General features: G+C 46.5%; 1 protein-coding gene across 2 annotated transcripts in view; it reads right to left on the bottom strand.

Moving 5' to 3' along the window:
- TBXAS1 (thromboxane A synthase 1) overlaps positions 1-24,432 on the bottom strand; it is a 161,124-nt gene extending 136,692 nt beyond the window's left edge. For both annotated transcript variants that reach the window (XM_060108022.1, XM_060108023.1), the window contains exon 1: positions 24,344-24,432. In XM_060108022.1, the coding sequence (XP_059964005.1) occupies positions 24,344-24,432 (89 nt within the window). The remainder of the gene's footprint in view (positions 1-24,343) is intronic.
- Positions 24,433-26,956: the final 2,524 nt, after the last annotated feature.

Genomic DNA, 26,956 nt, shown 5'->3' with positions numbered 1-26,956 from the left:
TGTCAGCAGGGCTGGTTCTTTCTGGAGGCTCCAGGAGAGTATCCGTTGTTTGCATCCTTAGCTTATGGCCACATCACTCCAATCTCTTCTGCTTCCAGGGGTCACATCAACTCCTCTGACTCTGACTCCTACTGTCTCCCTCTTATAAAGACCCTTGTGATTACACTTAGGGTCCACCCAGGTAATTCAGGCGACTCTCCCGATCTCAAGTCCCTTAACCACATCTTCAGAGTCCCTTTTGCCATATAAAGTGGCATTCACAGGTCCTGAAGATTAGGATGTTTGGAGGCCATTATTCAGCTACCGCACCAGCTTGTACTGTATATAGATGTTGACTGTATTTTGGAGTGTGTTTGGAAAGAAGTGTCTGGGGTGGAGACCATGAGATTATCAGGGCTTCCTGTTTAGAGAGAACTGATGACCCAGCTGCAGAGGGGTGGGGAGCAGGCCCGCCCAGAGCTTGCAAGGCACTCAGCCTCTGCCTCAGGCGCCACCGAACCAGGCTTCGGGGGCCCTACCACCTAACCAGCAGACAGATAAGTATTTTACAGAAAAGCCTACACTTTTTTTTTTTTTTTTTTTTTTTTTTTTGCGTTACGCGGGCCTCTCACTGTTGTGACCTCTCCCGTTGCGGAGCACAGGCTCCGGACACGCAGGCTCATTGGCCATGGCTCACGGGCCTAGCCGCTCCATGGCACGTGGGATCTTCCCGGACCGGGGCACGAACCCGTGTCCCCTGCATCGGCAGGCGGACTCTCAACCACTGCACCACCAGGGAAGCCCAAGCCTACACTTTAAAAACAATAAAGTCACCCCATTGTTGGTTACTATAGTGCATAGAGTTAACTAACTTTTCCATTTTTGTCCCAACTTTTCAGTCAGTTGAGTCAATAAATCTCAATTGGTGTTAAGAGGTTAATCTTCTAAATTCAGTCATTTGTACAACATCTTTACAATATTTGCCATATCTGCAAATCACCTAGGCTAGCACTTGCTTCCCACTTCCCTTTAAATAAACTTAAATAAAAGGAAACTTTATGTCATGACCATAAATGAAAACCATTACCACCTCCATAAAGAAAAACTAACAGTAAAAATAAACACTTTACAATGGGAAATTTTAAAGCCCGGGAAATCCCTAGAATGATCTCACTGGCCACACAAGGATGGTCCAGAAGGGCACTTCCAGGAAGACGGGGCTCTCGAGGCTGGTCCAAATAGGCCACATTTTAAGATGTGCTCTGTCTAGGTTGCCCTGGCTCAGCTCGTAGTCTTAACACCGCGGCCAGAGAACGATGAAGGAAGCTCAGTCCTTTTTCAGAGCACATGTGGAGAATCAGTTCTAATGAAACTTGTTGTCCTGTATTTCATCTCTCAGAACCTAAGAGAACTGGTCTGCATTTGACATTGGATTTATTCCAAACTACGATAGCAGTTTACCCTCACGAAGGGGAATAGTCCTGGGAATGACATCCTTCATCACTGTTAGGGCTAATGGTAACCGACATGTTACAAGTGACACGTTACAAGAATCATCAGGTGGACACGCATGTCTCCTACAAGCCAGGCACGTGCTGGGCGCCAGGGAAGCTGCAGGAACATGGCACTTACAGCCTAGTAGACCCGACACACGTTCAATGGCTAATGCCAAGCAGTCAATTAAGCATTTTACATGATGATCCTTGCAGCGAAGAAGCATCATGTGTCAGAGGATGTGCCAGCTGAAGTGTGTTTTTTTTTGTTGTTTTTTTTTTTCGGTACGCGGGCCTCTCACTGTCGTGGTCTCTCCCGTTGCGGAGCACAGGCTCCGGACGCGCAGGCTCAGCGGCCACGGCTCACGGGCCAGCCGTTCCGCGGCATGTGGGATCTTCCCGGACCGGGGCACGAACCCGTGTCCCCTGCATGGGCAGGTGGACTCTCAACCACTGCACCACCAGGGAAGCCCCTGAAGTGTGTTTTGATCACTTAAGGGCACTTCCTCTGTCCAACTATTGGATGGTACATATTTGTTGAACTGGAAAAAAATGGCAAATGGTACTTATGCTTATTATTTTCCCCCAAGGCTAGTTTTCAAAAAACAGGGACCTCCAAAGCAGGCCAATTTCCAAAAGTCCATTAAACTGAGGATAGAGGTGTGAAAGCTGGCACAGTAAAGAAGAACTGTGTCACCCATAGCCGGTGAAGGTGCTGGAAGAGGCTGCTGCTTTGAGGGGGTGGTGTCCAAGGAGACCCCTGAGAAGAGCGAGCTCTGGGGGTTCCTGTGGAGGAAGCGCTGGGCACCTGCCTTAACACTGAGTGAGGTCTGCTTTCTAAGGTGTGCCTTCCAGTGCCCAGCCCGACCCAAGAAAACTAGCTGACACCTTCTAGGACCGAAGGCAGCAAGTGGCGCAGGAGACGCAAGAGGGAGGGTATATGGGGATATATGTATACATATAGCTGATTCACTTTGTTTTACAGCAGAAACTAACACACCATTGTAAAGCAACGATACTTCAATAAAGATGTAAAAAAAAAAGAAGGGAGAGGACCTCAGCCCCGCCTCTGCCTTAGTTTCCCATTTCTCTGCCACTTCTCACAGAAGGGTTCTGGAAGACGCCTTGCCCTTTCGTGCCAGTGAGAATTAAAGGAGAAGAATGATGAAGATAGCACAGGGCTTCCCTGGTGGCGCAGTGGTTGAGAGTCCGCCTGCTGATGCCAGGAACACGGGTTCGTGCCCCGGTCCGGGAAGATCCCACATGCCGCGGAGCGGCTGGGCCCGTGAGCCGTGGCCTCTGAGCCTGCACGTCCGGAGCCTGTGCTCTGCAACGGGAGAGGCCACGACAGTGAGAGGCCCGCTTACCACAAAAAAAAAAAGATAGCACAGAAAGTAGTTTCACAATACAAATACACACGAGACTCGTCTTTCTATTTTAAAAATAGAGCAGTTGAATTATGTGACAAGACCAGTTAGGTGTCTGATATTTATGAAACACTTCTGGATTTTTTTAAGTATTGGTTATTTGACTGAATTTAACTAGGCTGAGTTCCCCCTTCCCCCCACGAGAAAAACCAATGACATATATAAATGCAGCAAAAAATCTTCCCCAAAACCTCTCTTCTAGGTGGGGAGAGGAAAAAAAAAAAGAGTCATAGCTTAGTGCATTAAAAAATATATTTAGGGCCTCCCTGGTGGCGCAGTGGTTGAGAGTCCGCCTGCCGATGCAGGGGATGCGGGTTCGTGCCCCGGTCTGGGAGGATCCCATGTGCCGCGGAGCGGCTGGGCCCGTGAGCCATGGCCGCTGGGCCTGCGCATCCGGAGCCTGCGCTCCGCAACGGGAGAGGCCACAACAGTGAGAGGCCCACATAACACAAAAAGGAAAAAAAAAAAAATATATATATATATATATATTTATATTGGGATTCACATATATACACTATTGATACTACGTATAAAATAGATAACTAATGAGAACCTACTGTATAGCACAGGGAACTGTACTCAGTGCTCTGTGGTGACCTGAATGGGAAGGAAATCCAAAAAGGAGGGGATATATGTATATGTATAGCTGATTCACTTTGCTGTACAGTAGAAATTAACACAACGTTGTAAAGCAACTATACTCCAATAAAAATTAAATGAGAAAAAAATACTTATAGTAAATATTTTTAAAATAAAATATATTTTAATTTATTATAATATATTTAAATTTACAAATTTAATTTTCTATGTTTATATATTTGTAAATGAAAACCTGCCTCTTTTATTTAGGCCTTGAATTCCTCATGTGTCAGGGGACTGTCAGCTCAGACGCGGCATCCTACAGAAGCCCCTGCCTCATCCCACTTGTCCCAGAAGCTGGAGGATTTGGCTCTTGTGAGGGAAAGAGCAAGCCAAAGGATTTCTTACCAACTCCCTTCAAGCAAGAATTTTGCTTCTGTGAACGCTTCTGTGTTCCCCCAACACTGAGTCCTGCCCAGGAGAATGAGGTTCTCAACCGAGAACCACGGGCAGCTTCTGGGTTCTAGAGACTCAAGTCACCCAAGATGCATTTTTGCGGAGATGGAAAAATAACTAGGTCGTCCCGGATCAGCAGGAACGTCGCCGCGAGACATTTTAAAAGCCTCTCACTCCTCCCTGACAGGTAAGGGTCCAGGCCAAAGCCTGAGTTCCTTTCTATCTCTTCATCTGCCAATTAGTAGACTGGGCCTCACTGGTAATCGCGCTCTCAGGGTAATGGCTTGTTTAAGTAATTGATGATGTTTGTTCTCACCGGGGAATCTTAGCACCTCACAAGATGTTGAGAAAGCCAAAATCACCTAGAGTCTGAGTTAATCACTGTGTCAAGCACAACAAAGGCTGTCTCCGTTTGCTAATAATCCCAAATGAGGTATCAACCCTCAGTTAAATAAGGAAACGATGGTGTCTTTAATTAATGTTTTAAAGAGCTCTGACTTGCTTTTTCACTGCCTTTATTTTTTATGAGAATGTCGGGAAACGTGTGCAGAGCTGGTATCTTCCAAACTTCTCAAGTGCAGGAAGGGCGGGAGAGCTTCCCTGAAGTTCATGGGACGGGATCTGAGGGCTTTAGTGGAGCACAAGGTCAGTGTGTGTGGCTGTACCTAGCTCCGAGGAAGTTCATCCCGGTGTGTGCCTCCACGTGAGCCCTAGTACTTCCCCCTGCTCCGGGCTTGGCCCCCGAACACGGCCCTCCTTCCCCCGCGTCGCTGCCTCAGCCTTTCTGGACAGCACCTCAGAGCCCAGCTGCCCTCCAGCTGCCTTTCGGATCCCAACTGTCTCTCGTAAGGCTCTTCCCAGGAGGCTGAAGCTTCGCCAGCCTCCCGACAGGCCCTCACCCCCTTGCATCCTCCTCCCTCGCCTCCCAGAGCCCCAGGCCGGATCACGCAGGCAGGTCAGAGCCCTGGGGCCTGCGTGTCCAGAATGGAAGGCTGGACTTGGTGGTGTGTTGGTCTGAGCCCAGCTGCACAGTCTTTAAAAGGACTTGGACAACCTTAAGGCTACTTGGAAAGCCAATGAGTAGATGGGGGGGATGGGGTCTGGAAGTGGCTCATCTCAGGTCAGTGATACTTAGAGAGTGTGGGTACCGTACAAAGGGTAAAACACATCTGACCCTCAGAGACTGCATCCTATGGAAAACAAATGGGCCGTGGGGAGGTTTCCCTTGGACTTGGGGAAGCCCTGATAACTGCCTTCCGTGTACTTCTTATCTTTCCTAATAACTCCTCATGGCTTCTAAACTGCCTTTTTTTTTTTCTTTTTATTTTGCGGTACGCGGGTCTCTCACTGTTGTGGCCTTTCCCGTTGCGGAGCACAGGCTCCGGACGCGCAGGCTCAGCGGCCATGGCTCACGGGCCCAGCCGCTCCGTGGCATGTGGGATCTTCCCGGACCGGGGCACGAACCCGTATCCCCTGCATGGGCAGGCGGACTCTCAACCACTGTGCCACCAGGGAAGCCCAACTGTGCCATTTTTGACTCTTCCCATCAAACCTCATCTGCAATCAATCACCATGTACTGTCAATTCTACCTTCAAACCACTTCTCTAGTGAGTTCTCCTTACTTCTGACTGGCACTGCCCTATTTCAGGCCATCACTGTCTGTCCCTTGGGCATGGACTCAATAGAGTCCTGAATTGGCCTCCCAATCTCCAGTTTCTTCCCTCATCCACCAGTCTGCCATCCATGCTAGTGCCAGAAGAATCTTGCTAACATACACATCTGATCATGCTGTGGACCGGTTCAGAATTCTTCATTGGCTCCCTGTCACTTTTAGACCAACGCTAAACTCCTTTATTTGGCGCATAAGACCTTTGATGATCTGGCCCCAGCCCAGCTGCTCAGCCTCACTCCAAGTGATCTCTGCCCTCAAGCAGTCTTTCATGACTTGGACATTGCTAGTTATACCGATTTGCTTCACCCTTCCAGGCTCTCACCCACGCTCTTCTCCAGGGCCAGGATTAAGGTGACACAAGAGAGGCATCTAGGATGCAAAATTTAAGGAGGCACTCACTCCCAGGGATGTGCAGGTGCTGACCCTGCTCCTACACGACCCTGGGAGTGAGTGCCTCCTTAAATCTTGTGTCCCAGGTGCCTGCTTACCTCACCCTGCTCCCAGCGCACTCTTCTCTGCCCGGTGTACCCAGCCTTTTTCTTGACCTGGCAAGTCCTGAATTCAAGTCTCTGCTTGAGGGATGCCTCCTCCAGGAGCTCACCCAAGATTATCCTGGGCACACAGAGACCTTCTCCTTGGCCACTGGTTCCCTCATGGTAGGGGGATTGCAGACAAAGAACAGGAGAACTTGGTGTATTGTTTGTAGGAATATAATCCTGCCTAAGCTCATTATTTACTGTACCTGGTTCTGTGTCCATCATGTGGGCTTAGTCATCTGTAGTTAATCCTTTTGTTTTTATGAAGTCCTTAAAGAACCCTTTAGATGTTGTGAAAGAGAGACATCTGCCTTGAGTGAACCCCAAAGGACAATTACATGTGAGCCCAGAGAGGGCAGAAGGGGCTGCTTTTGCCTCTATATCCTGCATAATAGTAGCGAACAGTTACAGACTATTTCCCAGGGACCAGGAGCTGTTCTAAGTGCTTCACACATTAACTCATTTACTCCTCTCCACACTCTGTGTGGGAGGTGCTATTATGATCATCTTCGTTTTGCAGTTGGGAAAACTGAGGCTCAGAGAGATTAAGTCACTCGCCCAAGGCTGTGCAGCTAGTAAGTAGAGGCGCTGATGTTCAAACCCAGGCTGTCTGGCTCTGAGTCTGTGCCCTTAGCTAGTAGCCTCTGTGTCTCTTGTTTTACATTTGCAGAGCAGCAAATTGCCTAGAACTCGACCAGTCTACAAGACAGGGGGTGTGGGAAGCTTTGCTCACTTCTGTGGAGTAAGGACTCTGATGCCTCTCTGAAAAGACAGATGCCATTCACGGGACTCTATTACCCCCTGGAGTCAAATAACTGATCAGATTTGCCACTGAGTCAGCAGGGCCCCAAGACTTGAAACAAGGCCAGGTCAATTTAAAGGGGAGACCTGGCCTGTGCAAAGAATAAAGGAACTGTTTTTTCGCCTGTTGAGTTTCAATATCCCTGAGTAGCCACAGGTAGGGTAAGGAGCATTAGGTACCTGTACTAGGTGCACCGAATGACTCTAAGTTCTTTTATAACTAGCCTAGTAAGCATTCAGAAAATATTTGCCAGTTGGATTTGACGTACATCTTCATAAATCCAGCCAATATTTCCAACTTTCTATTGCACTGTGACCTGCCCAATAGCCTGGAACAAGCCTAGGAAATCCCATTCTGCCTCCCAGCTTGGCAGATGACTTAAAGAACTTAAGCAATCAAAATAACAAAAGAGGGCTTCCCTGGTGGCGCAGCAGTTGAGAGTCTGCCTGCCAATGCAGGGGACACAGGTTCGTGCCCCGGTCCAGGAAGATCCCACATGCCGCGGAGCGGCTGGCCCGTGAGCCATGGCCGCTGAGTCTGCGCATCCGGAGCCTGTGCTCCGCAACAGGAGAGACCATGACAGTGAGAGGCCCGCGTACCACACACACAAAAAAAGAATATTGTGAGTGTTTCAAAAATTATAATCCTATCGCATTTTGTTTGTTACTGTAATCCCCATATCTTTGTGTTGACCTAATTCTTGGCAAATTCACTCATTGGCCTTTGATGACCTTATAGCTACAGCAATCAACTGAAGGTCCAACTGGAAATTGTGTAAAACAAGGTCAAAAGGTGATACTCCAGTCTAAGGTCACCAAAATCTCAATGCCTTTTGCTCAGTGATGTGGTTGGTTGTGGCTCTCACCCCCCTGGGCTCTGGACCAGATGTGCCTGACCAGAACCTGCCTGACCATCTGCATGTCTGACCCATCTGGGTTTGGCCTCTTGTCTTCCTCCTGTGTTTTATAATGTCTCCCATTACAGTCCCTGGTCCCAGTCCTGGCTCATCCTGGCCATTCCTATCTCATCGCCCGTATTGGTTATCTAGTGCTGTGTAACAAATTACCCCCCAACACCTAAGTGGCTTTAAACAACAATCATTTGTCATCTCACATGGTTTTCAAGGGTCAGGAATCTAGGAGGATGTTTCCTGGGAGGTTTGGGGGTGAGGGTTTCTCATGAGGATACTGTCAAGCTGTCAACTAAGGCTGCAGTGATCTAAAGCTTGCCTGGGCTTAGAGAATCAGATTCATGCCCACGTATATAGCTGTTGGCAGGCTTCACCATGTGGGCCCTCTGTAGGGCTGCTCAACATGACAGCTGGCTTCCCCCTAAACAAGCAACCCAAGGCGGAGAGAGAGCCCAAGATGGAAGCCTCAGACTTTCATAATCTAATCTTAAAAGTGATATACCGTCACCTCTGCTGTATTCTGTTGGTCACCTGACTCTGGAACAGTGCAGGAGGGGACTAAGCAAAGGTGTGAATCCTAGGGGACAAGGATCATTAGGGACCATCTCTATGCCCCAGCATGAACAAATTTGATTAAAGTACATTCTTCTTCCAAAGTTTCACCTTGGGTTTTTCCAGTCGGTTACTAAAAATTATGAAGTCTATAAGCCGTTTCCTCCTATGATGAGATGTAGTTGTGCCATTCTTCATTCCATAAAGTTGTTTTTAGTGCCTACTCTGTGCCAGATGCCATGGTACATCCCTAAGGGAATAGATGTCTACTTGACTCTTACTGGAAAAGTAAAATCAGGGAAACTTCAAACTGAGGTGGAAACCATATGGCTGATGATAGCAGCTAACATTTATTAAGCATGTGCTATGGGCGAGGCATTGTACCAAACACTTTATAAACATGGTGGCCTTTAATCTCCACCAACATCCTTGTTATGTCCATTATACAGATGGGGAAACTGAGACGTAGAGACCAGCCCCAGTGTCTGACACACTGGTCAGTGGCCAGCCCGCAGCCCAGGCCTGGTCTCTCTGACTGAACAGCCTGAGCCTCTAGCCAGGCCTCCGACTGGTCTGTTCTGGCTCAGCAAGGCTGATGAGGGGAAGGAGACTGCAGTCATATTCTAGGGCTGCTGTAACAGTACCACAAACTGGGGGCTTACAACAACAGAAATGTACTCTCTCACAATTCTGGAGGCCGGAAGTCTGATATCAAGATGTTGGCCAGGCCAAGCTCACTCTGAGGCTCCAAGGGAAGACCCTCCCTTGCTCTTCCTAGCTTCTGGCGTTGGCCAGCAATCCTTGGAGTTCCTGTGCAGATACACCATTCCAGTCTCGGCCTCCATCCTCACATGATGTTCTCCTTGTGTGTCTGTGTCTTTCTTTTTTTTTTTTTTTTTTTTTTTTTTTTGCGGTATGCGGGCCTCTCACTGTCGTGGCCTCTCCCATTGCGGAGCACAGGCTCCGGATGCACAGGCCCAGCGGCCATGGCTCACGGGCCCAGCCGCTCCGCGGCATATGGGATCCTCCCAGATCGGGGCACGAACCCGTATCCCCTGCATCGGCAGGCGGACTCTCAACCACTGCGCCACCAGGGAGGCCCGTGTGTCTGTGTCTTCATAACATCTTCACTCTGTGTGTCTCTGTGTCCAAATTCCCTCTTATAAGGACATCAGTCCTGGATTAGGACTCACTCTAATTCAGCATGAACTTAACTTGGTTGCCCCTAAAAACACACTATTTCCAATTAAGGCCACATTCGGAGGTGCCAAGTGACCATGAATCTGGGGGTGGGAGGATACTACTTAACCCAGTACAAAGACCATCAGAGCTGTCACCAGCCATGGGAAAGGCCAACACCTGGGTATGTGGATGGGGACAGGTCTTCCTGTCCTCCCTGTAGTCAGAGGAGGCAACATGGAAAGAAACTGACTCTAATGAAAGAAAATGCTGATTCAAATACATTTTTCCTTGGCTCACTTTGAATGTTGGGCTTTGGGTTTGTTTGTTTGTTTGTGGGGGTTTTTGTATATTGGGGTGGGTATTTTTTGGTATTTATTATTAGTATACTAACTAATCTATATTTTAGTCGTTTCAGTCAGCATATCCTTTTTATAGCAAAAAAGGAAATGAAAGTTTATGGCTGATTTTGGATTGCAAGAGCATGTCACTGCTGAGATTCACCAGCAGCTTCCTAGAGGAGAATGTAATTTTTATCTTTCAGAGCTCAAGTTCAGTTCACTGTGTCTAACAGGCCTTGTGATCCTGGCACACACCCTTTCTCCTTTCAGCCACTAGCCAGCACCAAGGGGTAGTTTCTGGAAGGGCAAGTGACAATCCTAAAGCATATTTTTTCTTTAATAACTCAGTAGGGCCCCAGCACCCATGAGAATATTTATAGTAATTCTGGAGCAATTTATGTTTTCAGCCATAGCCATGTCTTGGTATAACAGCATACATAAATGTATTGCCAAGTATAGAACAATGAATTTGTCCCAAACGATACAGCTCACAGTCTATGAGGATGTCCCCTGCTTGTTGTATTTCAGGGTATGGTGAACACACTAGGCTCTCTGCTTTCAGGCTTCCTCTGGTCTTTCTGGACTTCAGAAATGTTTTCCCTCAATCCTGCTTTTCCAGACTAGAATTGGGTCCTTTATGTGGCAGCTGCTTTCTTCCCTACCCCATCTCTGAATCAATATTTACTCTTCTCAGGGTACGTTGTAGCTCCATCATTGGTCAGTTCCTGATCTCTACCGCTTATTCAGCTAGATATTCTTGGGTTCATCCCCAGGCTCAGCCCAGGTCCAAGCTGAGCCCCTACACTGAGCTCACAACCCTGCTTTAGCCCTCTTGGTGCTACTCTCTCGCTTCACAGCCAAGACCCACTGTGCCTCACCATCTCGGTGTCTCAGCTGGCAAATTTCCCATCAATATCTGTTCTTTTTTCAGAGATCATTGTTGTCATTTATGATAAAAATCCAAACTTCCGTTAGCTTTACGTTTTTGTTTTGTTTGCTCTTTGTTTGTTTTTATCTTTGTTTCCTCTTTTGTTTTGTCTAGTCACTCATGGCCTCTTTCTCTTTTGTCAGAGATCACAACCCACATGCGTGATCTTCAAGCATGTGGTAGATTGAATCATTCCAGCTCTTCATGCCCTCCCTTTATCAAAATTCTACATCATCAGCCTTTGTTCTATGACTTTGAAGTACCTCCCACTACAGTGGAGTCTTCTTCCCCAACCCGTTAATGTTAGGCTTGGGCATGTGGCTTGCTTTAACCAAAGGAATATGGGCAAAAGCGACATTAAGCCACTTTAAGGCTGAGCCCTCAAGAGACATTGCTTAGTTCCTGTTGCTTTTCTTGCATCCCTGTGACCTATCAGGAGCAGAACTTTCCTGAAGGATCCTCTTCAGCCTGTGCCCCATCACAAACCCATGTGGAGCAGATCTGAACCCCACCCAAGCCTGGAACAGAACTACCCCAGCCAACACACAGACCATGAGAAAAATAAATGTTGTCGTTTGCCAGTGAGCTTGGGGTTGTTTATTACACAGTGTTAGTTCAGCCGTAGCTGACTGATACAGGGCAATTCACTTCTCTAGACCTTCATTTCCTCATCTGTAAAATGAGCCCATGGGACTATATTAGAGGTGCTCAGCCTTTTCTCTACCCCTACACAACTGAGGACCCTGCCTTAAACCCAACAGTAAGAGACTAAGCATATCAGAGTCAAATACTGCAAAGCACCCAAGAAAGAGAAGAACTGGGGAATGTGCATTCTGTTTGGGAACCAGGGACTTACTGGTGGCCTTGGAGAGAGTCGTTTCGGTGGGCAATGGAGCAGAAGCCGCATTGTAGGGCTGAGGGTAAATGGGAGCTGAGAAAGCGAGTAAGCGTGGGGTCTTGACTGGGAAGGGAAGGGTGAGATGCAGTCCTGGCAAAGGTGGAGCATGTAGTCAGAGAAGAGGTGGCTGTTGGTCGGCTGACTCACTTGTATGTTTTAGGACGGGAGAGAACTGAACCTGCAGAGAAACGTGTACAGTGTCATAATAAAGGGATAACGAAGGCAGGGGCTTGGACAAGAGTGCGCAGGAAACCAGAGGTCTGGTCTGTGAGAGAGAATAGAGTGAGAACTTACCAGGATTTATTTACTGATTTGCTATGCATCGTTTACACTTCAAGTTCTCAAACCCAAGGGCAAGGCAAGTGTCAACCAGTGAAACAAAGGATATTCTTCTTTCCCAGTCACTTCTCAACCTGCTGCGTTCTGGCGTCTATTCTTACCACCTCCAACATCACCTAAAACTTCTTAGTTGCCAAATCCAATAGGTATTTTTTAAACCCCATCTTACTTGTTCAAGACCAAAAGCTACCTAATGGTATAAGCTCAAGATCATTCAAAATGAGGCCACGTGTTTGACATGTGGCTCTCTTCACTGTTCACTTCAGTGCAGTCCTGGAGATCATGTGATTTTTAAAACAATAAAATAAAACCCACGATCTACCTACCTAGCACCTATGTGATTATTGTGGAGTACAAACCTGCAGTTCATAATGGGGTAACAATAGCTAACACTTACTGAACATTAACCCTGCCCAGCACTGCTCCGAGTTTAATCCTTCCAGCACGCTGTGAGGTGAGCACTGTTATTACCCCTACTTAAAACTGGGTGAACTGAGGCACAGCGACCTTAAATACTTCCTTAAGGTCACGAAGCTAGCCAGGACTTGAACCCAGGCAATCAGGTTCCAAAGCCCAAGCTCTGGACCATTACACATGTGGGGAAAGGCAGCCAAGAGTGAACTGGTTTTAGTGTGTTTTTTTGTTTTTTGTTTTTTTTTCAGTACGCAGGCCCCTCACTGCTGTGGCCTCTCCTGTTGCGGAGCACAGGCTCCGGACGCGCAGGCTCAGCGGCCATGGCTCACGGGCCCAGCCACTCCACGGCATGTGGGATCTTCCCAGACCGGGGCACGAACCCGTGTCCCCTGCATCGGCGGGCGGACTCTCAACCACTGCGCCACCAGGGAAGCCCTTTAGTGTGTATTTTAAAGGCAGTGTTGATGAACTAATGTCGGCTAACGTGCTTGGGAATAGTTTATTTTCTTAAATGGGTTCAACAGTCACCTTTGCACTAAGATTTTGTTTAGCAAGCCTTCCCTCATAAACCGTGCAGAGATGAACTTCAACCCACAGCCCAGTCTTGCCTGAATTATAAAGATGAAATCTTTTATTGAGATCCAGAGTTCAATTCAGTGAAATTTTGTTTTATAACATGTAGGGGTGGCAGCTGGCTGCAGTGATATGCATCCAGAAATAAATGGAAATTCTCTATGAGGATATTCATAGCAGCAAAGAACAGCTAACATGAATTTGTGTCTTTATACGCCAAGTGTGTACCACATGAAATCCTATACACTGTCCCTCTTAATTCAGCTTCGATCAATCATCGAATGCCTATTACCCAACAGAAGTGTAGAGGCACAGTGCTAGGCACTTAAGGGGAAAGCTGAGTAAGACCCAGTCCTGCTCACCTTCTAATGGGGGAGCCAGGGAATTGGTACAAGAGAGAGAGAAGGTACCGGCTGTGGTAGGGCCAAGACCACAGGAGATGCAGGGCTCTCACCGGAATGAAGGGGTGAGGAGCACCCCAGGAGAGGGAAGGAAATTGGGGGCACACAGCATGGCATGGGGAAGGAACTGTGAGCGCTGGAGAGCAAGGTGCCAGGTGAGGAGGTGACCACGCGGAAGTGGATGGGACCAGGTCAGAGAGGGCCTCCCGCGCCAGCCAGGGAGACCAGCTCCCCAGGCGGGGAGGGCCACGGGAGGGTTTTCTGAAGCAGCGGTGAGATTCTGGTGTGTTCTTCTGGCTGCAGAGTTGGAGGACAAATTTGAGGGGCACAGGACACGAGGTAGGGAAATCAGCTGGGTGTCTATTTCCAGCCAAGGGATGCTCTTGAAATCCTGAACTACAGGGGGAAAGAAGGATTCAGGCACCACTTAGGAAACAAGACTGGGCTAACTGGGAGGGGTGAGGGAGAGCTGGCCCGGGGGCCTGGGTGGAAAGGATGCCGTATGCTGAGAGCCAGGGACTGTCAGCCCTCTCTTATCAGTGAGGAAACTGGCAAGGAAGAAGTGACTTGCCCAAGATCCTCCAGTGGAAAAAGTGTATCTGCCCTCAGCTGGAAAGGTCTTGCTGATTTCCACAGGGCCGTATTTCTCCTAAGAACTTCCCAATTGTCTCCTTCTATCCTCCCTTATATCATGAGACGATGCTACCAATTTTGGTCACTCTCTGTGAACAGACAGGGTTGAAACCATTAAATGTATAACTGACTGTGCTTAACAATGCTCACAGCCTGGGCTTCCCGGACGCCTATTGATTTGCGAAGATAGGAAGGGGGTACGTGAGATATTTTCAACATTGCGAAGAGCCTAAATGTAAATCGTGCCTTTATTGACAATAAGATTGTGCACGTTAACTAAAATGTCAAGTTTCTTTGCTTCGGAGTAGAATTATAACTTGGTACACTAATGCTGGTTCTCTCATTGATCATGTCCTCATTGGCAGAGCTTCCATCGGCTTGTCTTTGAATAATTAAAATGGGAAAATAAATCATTCATTACTTAAATATACATCGTTGTTTGGACAATAGAACACAGGACCTATGGGGAAATAATATAAACAGTAGATGTTGGTGGAAAGCGCCAATAGCGGTGCTTTGAACTGTGGGGATTAGCGGTTAATAAAACAGTGAAGAAGGAAGTGTTTGCCCTTTGATGCCTCTGCTGGGGGCTGAATGCCTTCCCTTCCCTACACTGTAGTCAGGACACCCCGCTCACACACCAAGTGTTCTGTGCTCCCCGCATACCTCATCTTCTAAATGGCTGTGTCCTGCATTCTATCCCATCCCTTCCTTTTGCATCAGAGCCTTGCTCTTTGATTTCTAATGTGACAGTTACTTTAAGTATCTGAGTTCATGGGCATGTGATCCATAGCCCATCAATGAGGTAGGACCAGCACATAGCCTAGAAAGCCTTCAGCATTCAGTGAAGGTATGAACTAAGAAGGAATTTATTTACTCTTTCAATGACCCGCATGCAAAGCATTCTGCCAGATGTTGAGAACATGGTGGCCCTAGTGTGCCAGTCAGAGGGAGACTGGCTCGCACACACACGTGACGGCAGTCGTTTGGAAGCAGCGCCATGATTGTGGTCATTAACGTTTACTGAGCAGCTACTATGCACCAGGCACTCACCGTCTTAAGATTCAGGGCCTTATCATCAGGCTAGGAAATAGGACACAGGCATGAACAGTAGAATAATACAGTGTGTGCCAAGGGACAGCAGGCACTGCTGGAGTTCAAAGGAGGCCAGGCTCTTGAGGGCTGGCCTGGCTAAGGAGGCGTTCAGGAAGATCAATGTCTGGACAAGGTTTTGAGGGGTGGGTGGGATTTCATTTGAAGGGAGGGCATTCGGGCAGCAGGAGTCTGTGATGTGCAGGCAGAGTGTGGAGAGAAGGGGTGGAGGAAGGAGACTCGGGGAGGATTTCAGTGCACCTTCCAGCTCAGAGGGCAGAGGCAGCTGCTGGGTTTGGTGCCCGGAGCTGGCTCTCTCTGGGGCGTTCTGGGCAGGGCTTGGGAAATGGGGTTTTGGTTGAAGCCACTCTTGGTAGAGGTTGGCCTTGCTGTCATTCTCTGACACCATTTTCCCAGAGAACTTTGAGCAAAAAAAGCCATCTGTTTCTGGGACCATATTCAGGAATTTCCATCTGCTGAGGCAAAACCTAAGAAACACACCTTCGCAAGGCCACCCAGAGGTTTAGTATGGCCCCGCAGGGTAGCCCAGTGCCAGGCTCTGCCTGGGGGCCCAAAGACACCTGAGACGGCGGGGGTCGTGGAGTCTCCCCACTCAGCTGACGCCCCTCCCCTCCCCCACCCCCAAGACATTGTGCAGCATCACAGGTTTCTGGCAAACCAGGGACAAGGTGGCGCTTAATAATTGAAGCGCCAATCCACAGCAGTGCGAGACCTGCGCCCCGTCCCTGCCCTCCCCAAAGTCTCGCCCCCTTGTTGAGATGTACATCATTTTTACAAACAGAAACAAGTCCTTGCCACGCTGTTCAGCTTCCCAAAGATGAGGCCCTTGCCCTCAGTGGCAGATGACAGCCTATTTGGTAGGTTGTTATCATGGCACTCAGGGGTGGAGGGGAGGGTCCATGGCTTTATTTCTGGAAGAACCACTGTCCTCCCAGGAGAGTAGCACCAAGCATTGACTCAAGCAGCTCAGTAAGGCACCGACATAAATCCGATGGCCTGTTTTGTTTATAGAATGAATGAGATTCTTCTTTCATCTCTGACCAAAGAGTCGATGCTACCAATTCCACAAGCCTGAATTCCTTACAAGATAAGAAGAGGTATAACCATAAGGGTTAAGATTATTGCTGTTGTTTTCTTTAAAACAAAACTAAACTAAACTAAGAGCAACTCATAGGCCCAATGAGTGTGGCCTTACAGAATCCCCTGGCTTCCAGGAATGCCTCATAAACTTCTCAGTAAAGAACAACAAGTTTTATTGTTTTATAATCATATTTTGTTTTGGATTAAAAATAATATTACCCTGTCTAATCACCTAGCTGCCAAAATTTGGGCTGTTTTTAAAAAATCAATCTGTTCTCAACAAAGACAATGATTTGTTGCCTTGAGGGCGGTCAAAAAACTGCATTCACACACCAAGGACCATTCCCAAAGAAAAGTGCTAAGAATGTGTTTTCTGATATGGCATATCTGCAGTAAGGGTATAGCCTATCAGGAAACTGCCTTTGAAGGTCATAAAATTCATTTGGTTGTATAAGTTCTGGTGTGTATGCTAAAATAATCAGTCACCTTACTTTATAATCACAACTCGTACTCTTGTTCTGGAAAATCAATAAAGTGAGAAGAAGGCTGGGGATATTGTGTATAGCTATTTAAAAGAGAGAAAACAAAAAATAATATTCTGTGAAAATGGTCCTCAAGGAAACACAGACCTAGTTTTCATAAGCAGGCTCAGTTTTATCTCCAAGCTCATCACTGAATTATTAAACTGAAGTACCCATCATATCCTAGACAAAAGCACAAAAAATAAAAGAGGCAAATAGCATTCATCCTTCTCTACATGCTCTGGGACACTGGAAATTATCCACGGCCTTTAAAATGTATTTCTAAAATGCATCTATTATTCACACTCTGAATGGTCTGTTCCACCAAATATTACAAACCCCAATGTTGCCTTCACCTGTGATACTTGCCCACCTAAAATGTCCTCCCTCCTCTTCTCTGCTAATCCTTCCCTGCGTTTCAAGACCTAGACCAAGACCTTTCTGCTTTCCAAAGCCACCTGTGACTGGCTGGAGACCCAGAAAGGCTGAACGATTGGGGCTGGAAGGCAAGAAGCAAGAATCATGCACGAAGCTAAAAGGCCCCCAAAAGCCACTTCTGGAGAGTATTTCCCAGCTCCTGGGACAATCAGCACCATAGGAACTGCCACTGAGGAAGAGTAGGGGGCCCAGGCAGGAGAGGGAGCAGTCACTAGTGGACCCATTGGGTCTTATCTGACTTCTTTTTCACCACCAGCAGCAGCAGCTGCATTCAGCACAGACCAGCCCAAGCAAGACCATCAACAGATGAAGCAGTCATGGAGTAAATCTAGATGGTACTGGGTGGCCTTTCATTTTGTTCAGTGTTTACTTTGCTGTGCAGAAAATTTTAGTTTGATGCAGTCCCACTGACTTATTTGTGCTTTTGTTGCCTGTGCTTTTAGTGTCGAAAACACCAAAACATCATTGCCAGGACCAATCTCGTGGGGCTTTTGCTCTATGTTTTCTTCTAGGAGTTTTACAGTTTCAGGTCTTACATTTAAGTTGTTAATCCAATTTGAGTTTTTTGTTTGTTTATGGTATAAGATAAGGGTCCAATTTCATTATTTTGCATATGATTATCTAGTTTTCCCAACATCATTTATTGAAGAGACTATCCTTTCTCCATTGTGTATTTTTGAATCCTTTGTCAAAAATTAATTGACCGTTTGTTTCTGGATGTTTTATTCTGTTCCATTGACCTATGTGTCTGTTTGTATTCCAGAACCATACTGTTTTGACTACTATAGCTTTGTAATATAGTTTGAAATCAGGAATTGTGATGGGGAATTTCCTGGCTGTCCAGTGGTTAGGACTCTGTGCTTCCACTGCAGGGGGGCACAGGTTTGATCCCTGGTCAGGAACTAATATCCCACAAGCTGCGTGCCCCCCCCCAAAAAAGGAATTGTGATGCCTCCAAATTTGTTCTTCTTTCTCAAGATTGCTTTGACTATTTAGAGTCTTTTGTGGATCCATACAGATTTTAGGATTTTTTTCTATTTCTGTGGAAAATGCCATTGGAATTTTGATAGGGGTTGCGTTGACTCTGTATATCACTTTGGGTAGTATGAACATTTTAACAATATTAATTCTTCCCATGCATAAACACGGGATATCTTTCCATGTATTTTGCAACCTTTTCCGTTTTTTCATCAGTGTTGCATAATTTTCAGTGCATAGATCTTTTACCTCCTTAGTTAAATTTATCCTTAAGTAGTTTATTCTCTTTGATGCTATCATAAATGGGATTGATTTCTTTTTCAGATAGTTTGTTGTTAGTACGTAGGAATACAACTGATTTTTTATGTTGATTTTGTATCTGCAACTTTAATGAATTCATTAATTAGTTCTAACAGTTTTTTTGTGAGTCTTTAGGATTTTGCATATATAAGATCATATGCTCTGCAAACAGAGGTAGTTTTACTTCTTCCTTTCCCATTTGGATGCCCATTATTTCCTTTTCTTGTCTAATTGCTCTGGCTAGGACTTCCGGCATTATGCTGAATAAAAGTGACAAGAGTAAGCATTCTTGTCTTGTTACTGATCTTAGAGAGAAAACTTTCAGCTTCTCACTGTTGATTATGGTGTTAGCTGTGAATTTGTCATATACTATGGCCTTTATCATGTTGAGGTACATTCCTTCTATACCTAGTTTGTTGAGAGTGTTTATCATGAAAGAAAGTTGAATTTTGTCAAATGCTTTTTCTGCATGTATTGAGATAATTATAGGATTTTTTATCCTTCATTCTGTTAATGTGGTGTATCATGTTTATTGATTTGTATATGTTGAACCATCTTGCATCCCAGAGAGCAGTGGTTTCTTTTAAATATGGCTTGTGATTAGATGTAGGTCTAGAATTAGAATCCAGTTTTTCCACATGTAAAGCAAGCTCTCTGAGAAAGAAACTTCCAAGTACAGGGATGGACTTTTTCATTGTAGTCTTAAGTCTTAATAATCACCATTACCATTCACAATTTAATTTAACCTGGTCTTAGAATGAGACTAGATCAGAACACTAACTTACCCTGATTCCTATTTTAATGTCCATTTGATTTATACCTCTGGGTCTCGGGCTCCTGAGATTTAAATGCAGCTTGGCATTGAAAGCCCTTCCACCTTCCCAAGACAACTCGTCTCAGTTTCCACCATATTTATATATTTAACTGCCTTGACTGTTTAGTTACTTAATGCAACAACCACGGTTTACTTTTCTCACTGCTTCATCAGCCAAGAAGCTCCCTGATTACTCCAAACTCCCCTGTACATTCCACTTTGCTGTAGAAATAGTTAGCTTACAGTCTCAAGACCTCCATGCCCAAAGCATAAAACTGCTTTCCTCTTCAGCACTAGAGAGGAGCAATTCCCTGTTCTTTTTAGTAAAATTTCTCTTTTTTTGCTCAATAATTGATATTCATTTAAAAAAAGAATACGGGGCTTCCGTGGTGGCGCAGTGGCTAAGAATCCACCTGCTACTGCAGGGGACACAGGTTCGAGCCCTGGTCTGGGAAGATCCCACATGCCGCGGAGCAGCTGGGCCCGTGAGCCACAACTACTGAGCCTGTGGGTCTGGAGCCTGTGCTCCACAACAAGAGAGACTGTGATAGTGAGAGGCCCATGCACTGCGATAAAGAGTGGCCCCCGCTCGCCGCAACTAGAGAAAGCCCTCGCACAGAAATGAAGACCCAACACAGCCAAAAATAAATAAATTAATTAAAAGGAAAAAAAAAAACAGAATACGGAAGATACAGAAAGACTAAAGGAAGAAAAAAATCACCCATAATCCCACCATTGGAAGAAAACCACTATTAATATCGGGGTTATTTCATTATATTCTTTCTCTCTTTCTTTTTTTTTTTTTTCTGGGTACATGAATTTTTTTTATTGCAATATAATTCACATGTCATAAAATTCATCCTTTTATTAAAGTATGTGATTCAGTGGTTTTAGCACGTTCACAGTTGTGCAACCATCAACATCGTCTAATTTCAGAACATTTTCATCAGCCCCAAAAAAAACTCCATACCTATCAGCAGCCACTCCCTTCTCCCCTCCTCCAGCCCCTGACAACCACTAATCTACTTCCTGTCTGTACGGATGAGGCAAATGAATTTGTACATAGTTATATAGGGAGTCCTTATACTCTTTCTTAATAAAGAAACCCTCATCTTACCAAAAGCTGCCAGTTCATAGGTACGCTTGAAAGTTTATATACACTATACTTAAGATTGCCTCTACCACTATTCAACTCACACAACTTATTTCTTGTGCATCAAATCTCTTCCGGAAGTCAGCATTTCCAACAATTTTATACAGAAAAAATGAGTTTTAAAAATGTTTTATCACGAGTTTAGATCACCTTCACATGTGCTTCATGTGCTTCAAGCTAATGTATTCTACATACCAGCTCATCCCCAGCCCCATTGGAACAGCCCTGATCTCCTCAGACCCCAGTGCACATGACCCAGCCTCATAACTGTCAATTTAAGTGACTGTCATCAAAAAATTGTGTCAAATGCAGTTTGGGGAAAACTATCAAAATATACTATGCCTATGTTATATTAGTCTCTTTTTAGATGAAATTCACTCTTTTGTCTTCTTTCTAAATTCACATAACACTTAATAATTAAGAAGTGTTTATTAAGTACATGCCATGGTCTTGCTGTACAAGGTGAGTGGAGATTCAAAAACAGTGCACTTGTAACAATTAGAAACGTGGACACCAAGTTGGTCCAAACTGAAAACACAATAGGCTTTCAGGAAAAGGGTGATGCACGTGGGCAGAAGAATTAGATTTGTACTGAGCTGTGACACCTAAGAGATGAATCAGCAAGAAAATATCAGCGGTTGGGAATTCCCTGGCAGTCCAGTGGTTCACTGTCCAGGATTGGCCCGGGTTCAATCCCTGGTCGGGGAACTAAGATCCTACAAGCTGCATGGTGTGGCCAAAAAAAAAGAAAGAAAGGGGCTTCCCTGGTGGCGCAGTGGTTGAGAGTCCGTCTGCCGGTGCAGGGGACACGGGCTCGTGCCCCGGTCTGGGAAGATCCCACATGCCACGGAGCGGCTGGGCCCGTGCACGTCCGGAGCCTGTGCTCGTCAACGGGAGAGGCCACAACAGTGAGAGGCCCGCGTACCGCAAAAACAAAACAAAACAAAAAAAAGAAAGAAAGAAAGTAAAATGCCAGGGGAGATTCGAGCCAACATTTATTAGGCACCAACTGCATGCAGGGGGGGTGGTGGAGATGAGAGTGATGAGGAAAACAACAGTGAGTGGGACTTCTCAGTGTCTTGGGCAAACAGGAGAAGCTTCCCTGAGGAGGTGCCCCTGAGCTCCTTGAAGGAAAGAGAGGAGGAAGAAGATTCCAAGCATGAAGACCAGCAAGGGCAGAGGCACGGACGCCTGCAGCAACGTGACTGTTCACAGAACTGCCAGGCCCACAGGTTGGGGTCAGAGCCTGGTGGATGAAGCTGCTGAAAGAGTCAGGGACCAAACCCTACGTCCCGGGTGCTGGGCTGATGAATGTGTACTTCTTCACTTTACCCGCATTCAACCAGATGCTAGAAGAACATCTGAGTCATGGACAGAAGTTTCCAGAACTGCAATGAGATACAGGACCTCTGTCCTGCCTTGAAAGAACTCCTAGGCTCGTTGAGCAGGCAAGAGGTGGTCCTCCTCATGTTACCTTCCCAGAGTCAAGGCTCTCATTGCACGCTTGCCTGGTCCCATGGCAGGGGGAACTCCTAAAGGAAAGACTAAGGAGTTTAAACGGCCAGGACAGCACCCTCCACAAGATCTCCTCGGGGGCCACATGGCTGTGAGGGTCTCTCCACCCCCAGCTCTCCCAGAGCGCCCCTCTGTCGCCCACATGCATCCTGTCGAGAAAATGAAGCTTGAGGGAGGCCCTGCTGCATTCAAGCTGATGTCTGTTGCTCAGAGGCTACCTGGAGTCTTATCTGGAAGAGGAGGGTTGAGAGCCCACGGATGGTGACCTTGAGCTGATCAAGGGATAGACCCAGGAGCACCAGAGCCACGGCCATGGCCATGGCTGCTCCCCACTGCTGCCTCCTTCTCTTCGGCGTTATCCTCAACAGACACCGAGCTCACCCAGAACCTCCACGTCTCCCCACCCTTGGGCATCTGATCCAGACCTCCTGTTTTCTGACCTTGTACCAGGGCCTCACGCCATGCCTGGCACACGTGAACAAATCAATAATGATTTTTGCTAGAACAAATAGAAGTCGGCCCTCACGTCCTATTCACCATCTCTGCTTCATGCATCTCTCTTATCTCTGTGTCTCTGACCCAGGTTATTAGCATGGCCCCAGAACAGATTACAAATGCACCACTGCCTTGCTGAATGGTATGGTATTATTGGCCGTGACTCTGATCTACGCTGATTAGGAACACCCAGTTACAACCAACTTATCAGTCAGGACACATGCCCCTTTCCGTGACCAGAGCAACACTAATGTATGCAATTCATTCATCCATTCATCAGACATTTATCGAGGTCATACTGTATATCAGGCACTGAGCTGGAAATCAAGACTACGGAAATTAAAAAGACCCAATAAAGACAGAAACAGAAGTGCAGTGAAGTGTGCAATAGAAACAATGATGCTGAGAGACCACCTGGAGGCCTCAGGTTGGACACACTTTGAGAATCACAATCAGAGCACAACTGTCGATGAGAAATTAACATTAATAAACATACTAATGAGAAATTTTAAATATACCTGAAGCACTGAGGACTTATTTTCCTCTGCGTTTAGGTTACATAAATGATAGTTAATGATAGTGGCTGACATCTACTGAGCACCCACTACGTGTCAGGCACTGTGCTAAGTGCATCTCATCTCTGAGCAGAAGCTGAGGTGGATGAATGGAGGTGGGGGGTGGAGAGGGGGTACCACTTGCTCCTGGGCTGGCATGTGGCTGGTTTCAAGGCAAGATAAGCCACACTGAGAAAAGTTCAAAAGATAATTAAACCAGTTAGAAAGCAAAGCAGCACTGGGACTGGAGCTGGGTTTCAGAGCCAATTTCCAAGAGGTAATTGCATCGTCCTAGAACACCAGACGTGAATTCCATTTTCAGCTATGCAAATTCCAAAAGAATAATACCTCACATTTGCATAATGCTTGATGCTTTTCAAAGTGCTTTCCCAGTTATTAATCTAGAGGAGGCTTTATTACTACCGGAAACATAAATTGATATTCTGTTCAAACTGAAGTTCTCCATTATTTTTTCCACTTTTCCCTCAAAAACCAGAGCCGCCTAAGTCCAGGTGCTTTTGATGGAGTGGGTAACTTTAATAAGTTTTGCCGACAGTGTGAATATGCACAAATAGAACACATTGTGGGACCTTCCATCCAGCCTTCGATCAAGCCAGACTTCAGAAAACCTCCTGTTGAATTAACTAAATCACCAGGGGTTACTCCCAGTTTAAATCTGAGATTCCCCCAGGGTCTCAAACTTTGCGGCACTGCACACACTATGTTCGTTGGAATCCATTCCCTTCCATCAAATATTAGAAAGTGAGGAAATTAGTTCCACCACTTTGCCCTTAAACCTACAGAAATCCCTGTCAATGACATTCTACAAAGTGGCCCACGTTGCCAGACAGCTCCTATATCTTTTTTGTTTTTAATGTCATCAGACCCAAGAGGCTGAATCTGCTGTAAATCCAACCTGGGGAGAGGATCTTAGAAAAATGAGGTGAGAAGATAGGATGGGGGTGCAAGGAGATACTTCCCAAACCTTTCCAATTTGTTGCTTTTTCCATCTCTTTCAAACTTAATTATGTGTAGCGTTCTCAACCACTGAATCACCAGTCTTTCCTGACACCTCCATCTCCTGCATTTGAGCAAAAGATTAACCTGGCTGTTTGCTTTCAATTCTGAAGCTGTGTTAATACTCAACTCCCTCTAGATTAGAGGGGAAGGAAAACACACTCCCACACACCCCACCCCGGCTCCAGCATGGCTCCACGGCTGCTATTCCTGACAATGTCACAGCCATTGGAACATGCTGGCTGCACTTACCACTTCAGGAGAACCAAGAGGACTACTGACAGGGCCACCATCACCATGGGGCCACTGGCTTCCAGTCTGAGGAGCCCCAAGACTTCCATTGTTCCTCAGAGACCCTAGAGGGGTGGTCCTCCAGAGGAAAGAGTGGGGCTGGTCCCCCTGCCGTTACAGGAACCACGATCTGCAGATGAAAGACTTAGGCAACCAAGAAAACATCACATCAAGATCAAGTGGGTCCCTGAAATGTGCTCTTTCTCAGAAGTGTCTTCTTATAAAGAGGAAGGAAGAGGAGGGGAAAACAAAGGGTTTCAGTGTAAAGCAATGAATCAGCAACTTTATTTTCTTGATGACTCTTCAGTCAATAAACATTTACATTAACTTCCCTGGGAAGCAGCAGCAGAACTGGCTCCCTGTTTGCTGGGAAAGAAAATGGTTGCAACCATAGATTTCTACTGTGACAAGTAGTCCTTAAAGAAAGACTCCTCGGGCTTCCCTGGTGGCACAGTGGTTGAGAGTCCGCCTGCCGATGCAGGGGACACGGGTTCGTGCCCCAGTCTGGGAAGATCCCACATGTCACAGAGCGGCTGGGCCCGTGAGCCATGGCCGCTGAGCCTGCGCATCCGGAGCCTGTGCTCCGCAACGGGAGAGGCCACAGCGGTGAGAGGCCCGCGTGCCGCAAAAAAAAAAAAAAAACGAAAGAAAGAAAGACTCCTCTTTTTAAAAAGTTAATTTGTAATTAATTGATGATATGGGTGAGGAGACTGAATGTCCCAGAAAAATTTGAGGCCAGACATCAGCCTGATGAAGAATACTGGCTGCACTGAGGGCACCCATCCCATTAAGTTCATTCGTTCCTGGGGTCCATTGACACCTGTGGGCTCAGTGGGGTCCCTGGTGACTGCCTGTTGGGACAGACTGAAGATCTTGCCTCGGGTCAGCCCTCTCATCGTGAGTTGGAGGATTTCTTAAATGTCTAATCGCATATCCATTGGCTCATGTATGGGTCCTTTGTTCTAGCTCTGAGCTTATCTGACTAAGGTAGACAGAATTATCTTTTGCTTATTAGTCAGCATATGATACCTTTAGTAACTGGAAGGGTGTTTCAGAGAGGAAATCATTCACTCACCATGACACTCATTTGTTTATTCATCACGTATGGGGGTCAGGCTCTGTGCTGAGTCTACAGTGTTTGGAAAACAGAAGTACTAGATTCTGGAGAATTTTCTCTGGGGAGAGACAGACAGTAAACAAGTAGACAAAGAAATAAGTAATTGCAAGTTGAGAACTGTGCTGTGAAGGTTGTGAACATGGGGCTGTGTGTGACTGGGAATGACTGGGGTAACCCATTAAGAGAGTGTGGGAGGAAATCTGTCCGAGGAGGAAGGCTTGAAGCTGAGAGTCTCAGGTGAGGAGGAGACCTTCCGGTAAAGAGCCGTGGGCAAAGTCTTCGGGCCAAAAAGTGTGACAAGATAAAGGCTCTAAGGTGGGGAAGAAGTCCCCGTGTTGTGGGAACTTGAGAGAGGCCAGTGGGCCAGCTGGGGGAGCAGCTGGGGGAGGTGGAGACATCGACAGAGACCAGACAGCTCAGAGCCATGGTGAGAAGCCTGGGCTTCATTTGATGTGCAACTTAGCAGTTTAGTGTGGTCGTATTTCTTCTTTTTTAAAATAAATTTATTTATTTATTTATTTGTGGTTGCGTTGGGTCTTCGTTGCTGCACGCGGGCTTTCTCTAGCTGCGGCGAGTGGGGGCTACTCTTCGTTGCAGTGCATGGGCTTCTCATTGCAGTGGCTTCTCTTGTTGAGGAGCATGGGCTCTAGGCTCACGGGCTTCAGTAGTTGTGGCACTTGGGCTCAGTAGTTAAGGCTCGCGAGCTCTAGAGCGCAGGCTCAGTAGTTGTGGCGTATGGGCTTAGTTGCTCTGTGGCATGTGGGATCTTCCTAGACCAGGGCTCAAGCCCATGTCCCCTGCACTGGCAGGCGGATTCTTAACCACTGCACCACCAGGGAAGTTCAGTGTGGTCGTAGTTCTGTTTGTTAGAGTTGTTCTGGCTCCACGTGAAGAATTCATGGAAGGAAAAGTAGGAAGGCGCTTGGAAGACTATTTCGTTCATCCCGAGATGAGGCTGCTCACACTAGAATAGGGACGGGAGGCGGAAAGAAGTAGAGGAATTTGAAATTTATTCTGGGGATTGACTCTGCAGAATTTCCTGGTGGATTGGCTGCAGAAGGGAGCGGAAGGAGGTGGCATGTCTGACTCCCCAGGTTCCTGACTTGAGGGAGCACCATTCACTGAGATGAGGAAGGCTGGGAAAAGATGGGGTATTGTTGGGAAGATCAAAAGCTGGGTTTTGCAGAAACAGACTCACAGACATAGAGAACAGACTTGTGGTTGCCAGTGGGGAGGGGGAGAGGGAGAGGGATGGACTGGGAGTTTGAAGTTGGTAGATGCAAACTATTCCATTTAGGATGGATAAACAGCAAGGTCCTAATATATAGCACAGGGAACTATATTCAATATCCTGTGATAAATCATAATGGAAAAGAATACAAAAGAAAAGTGTGTATGTGTATAACTGAGGCACTTTGTTGTACAGCAGAGATTGGTACAACATTGTAAATCAACTA

Source organism: Mesoplodon densirostris, chromosome 9, assembly GCF_025265405.1.
Source record: "Mesoplodon densirostris isolate mMesDen1 chromosome 9, mMesDen1 primary haplotype, whole genome shotgun sequence".
Lineage (NCBI taxonomy): Eukaryota > Metazoa > Chordata > Mammalia > Artiodactyla > Ziphiidae > Mesoplodon > Mesoplodon densirostris.
This window is presented reverse-complemented; position numbering and strand designations above follow the sequence as displayed.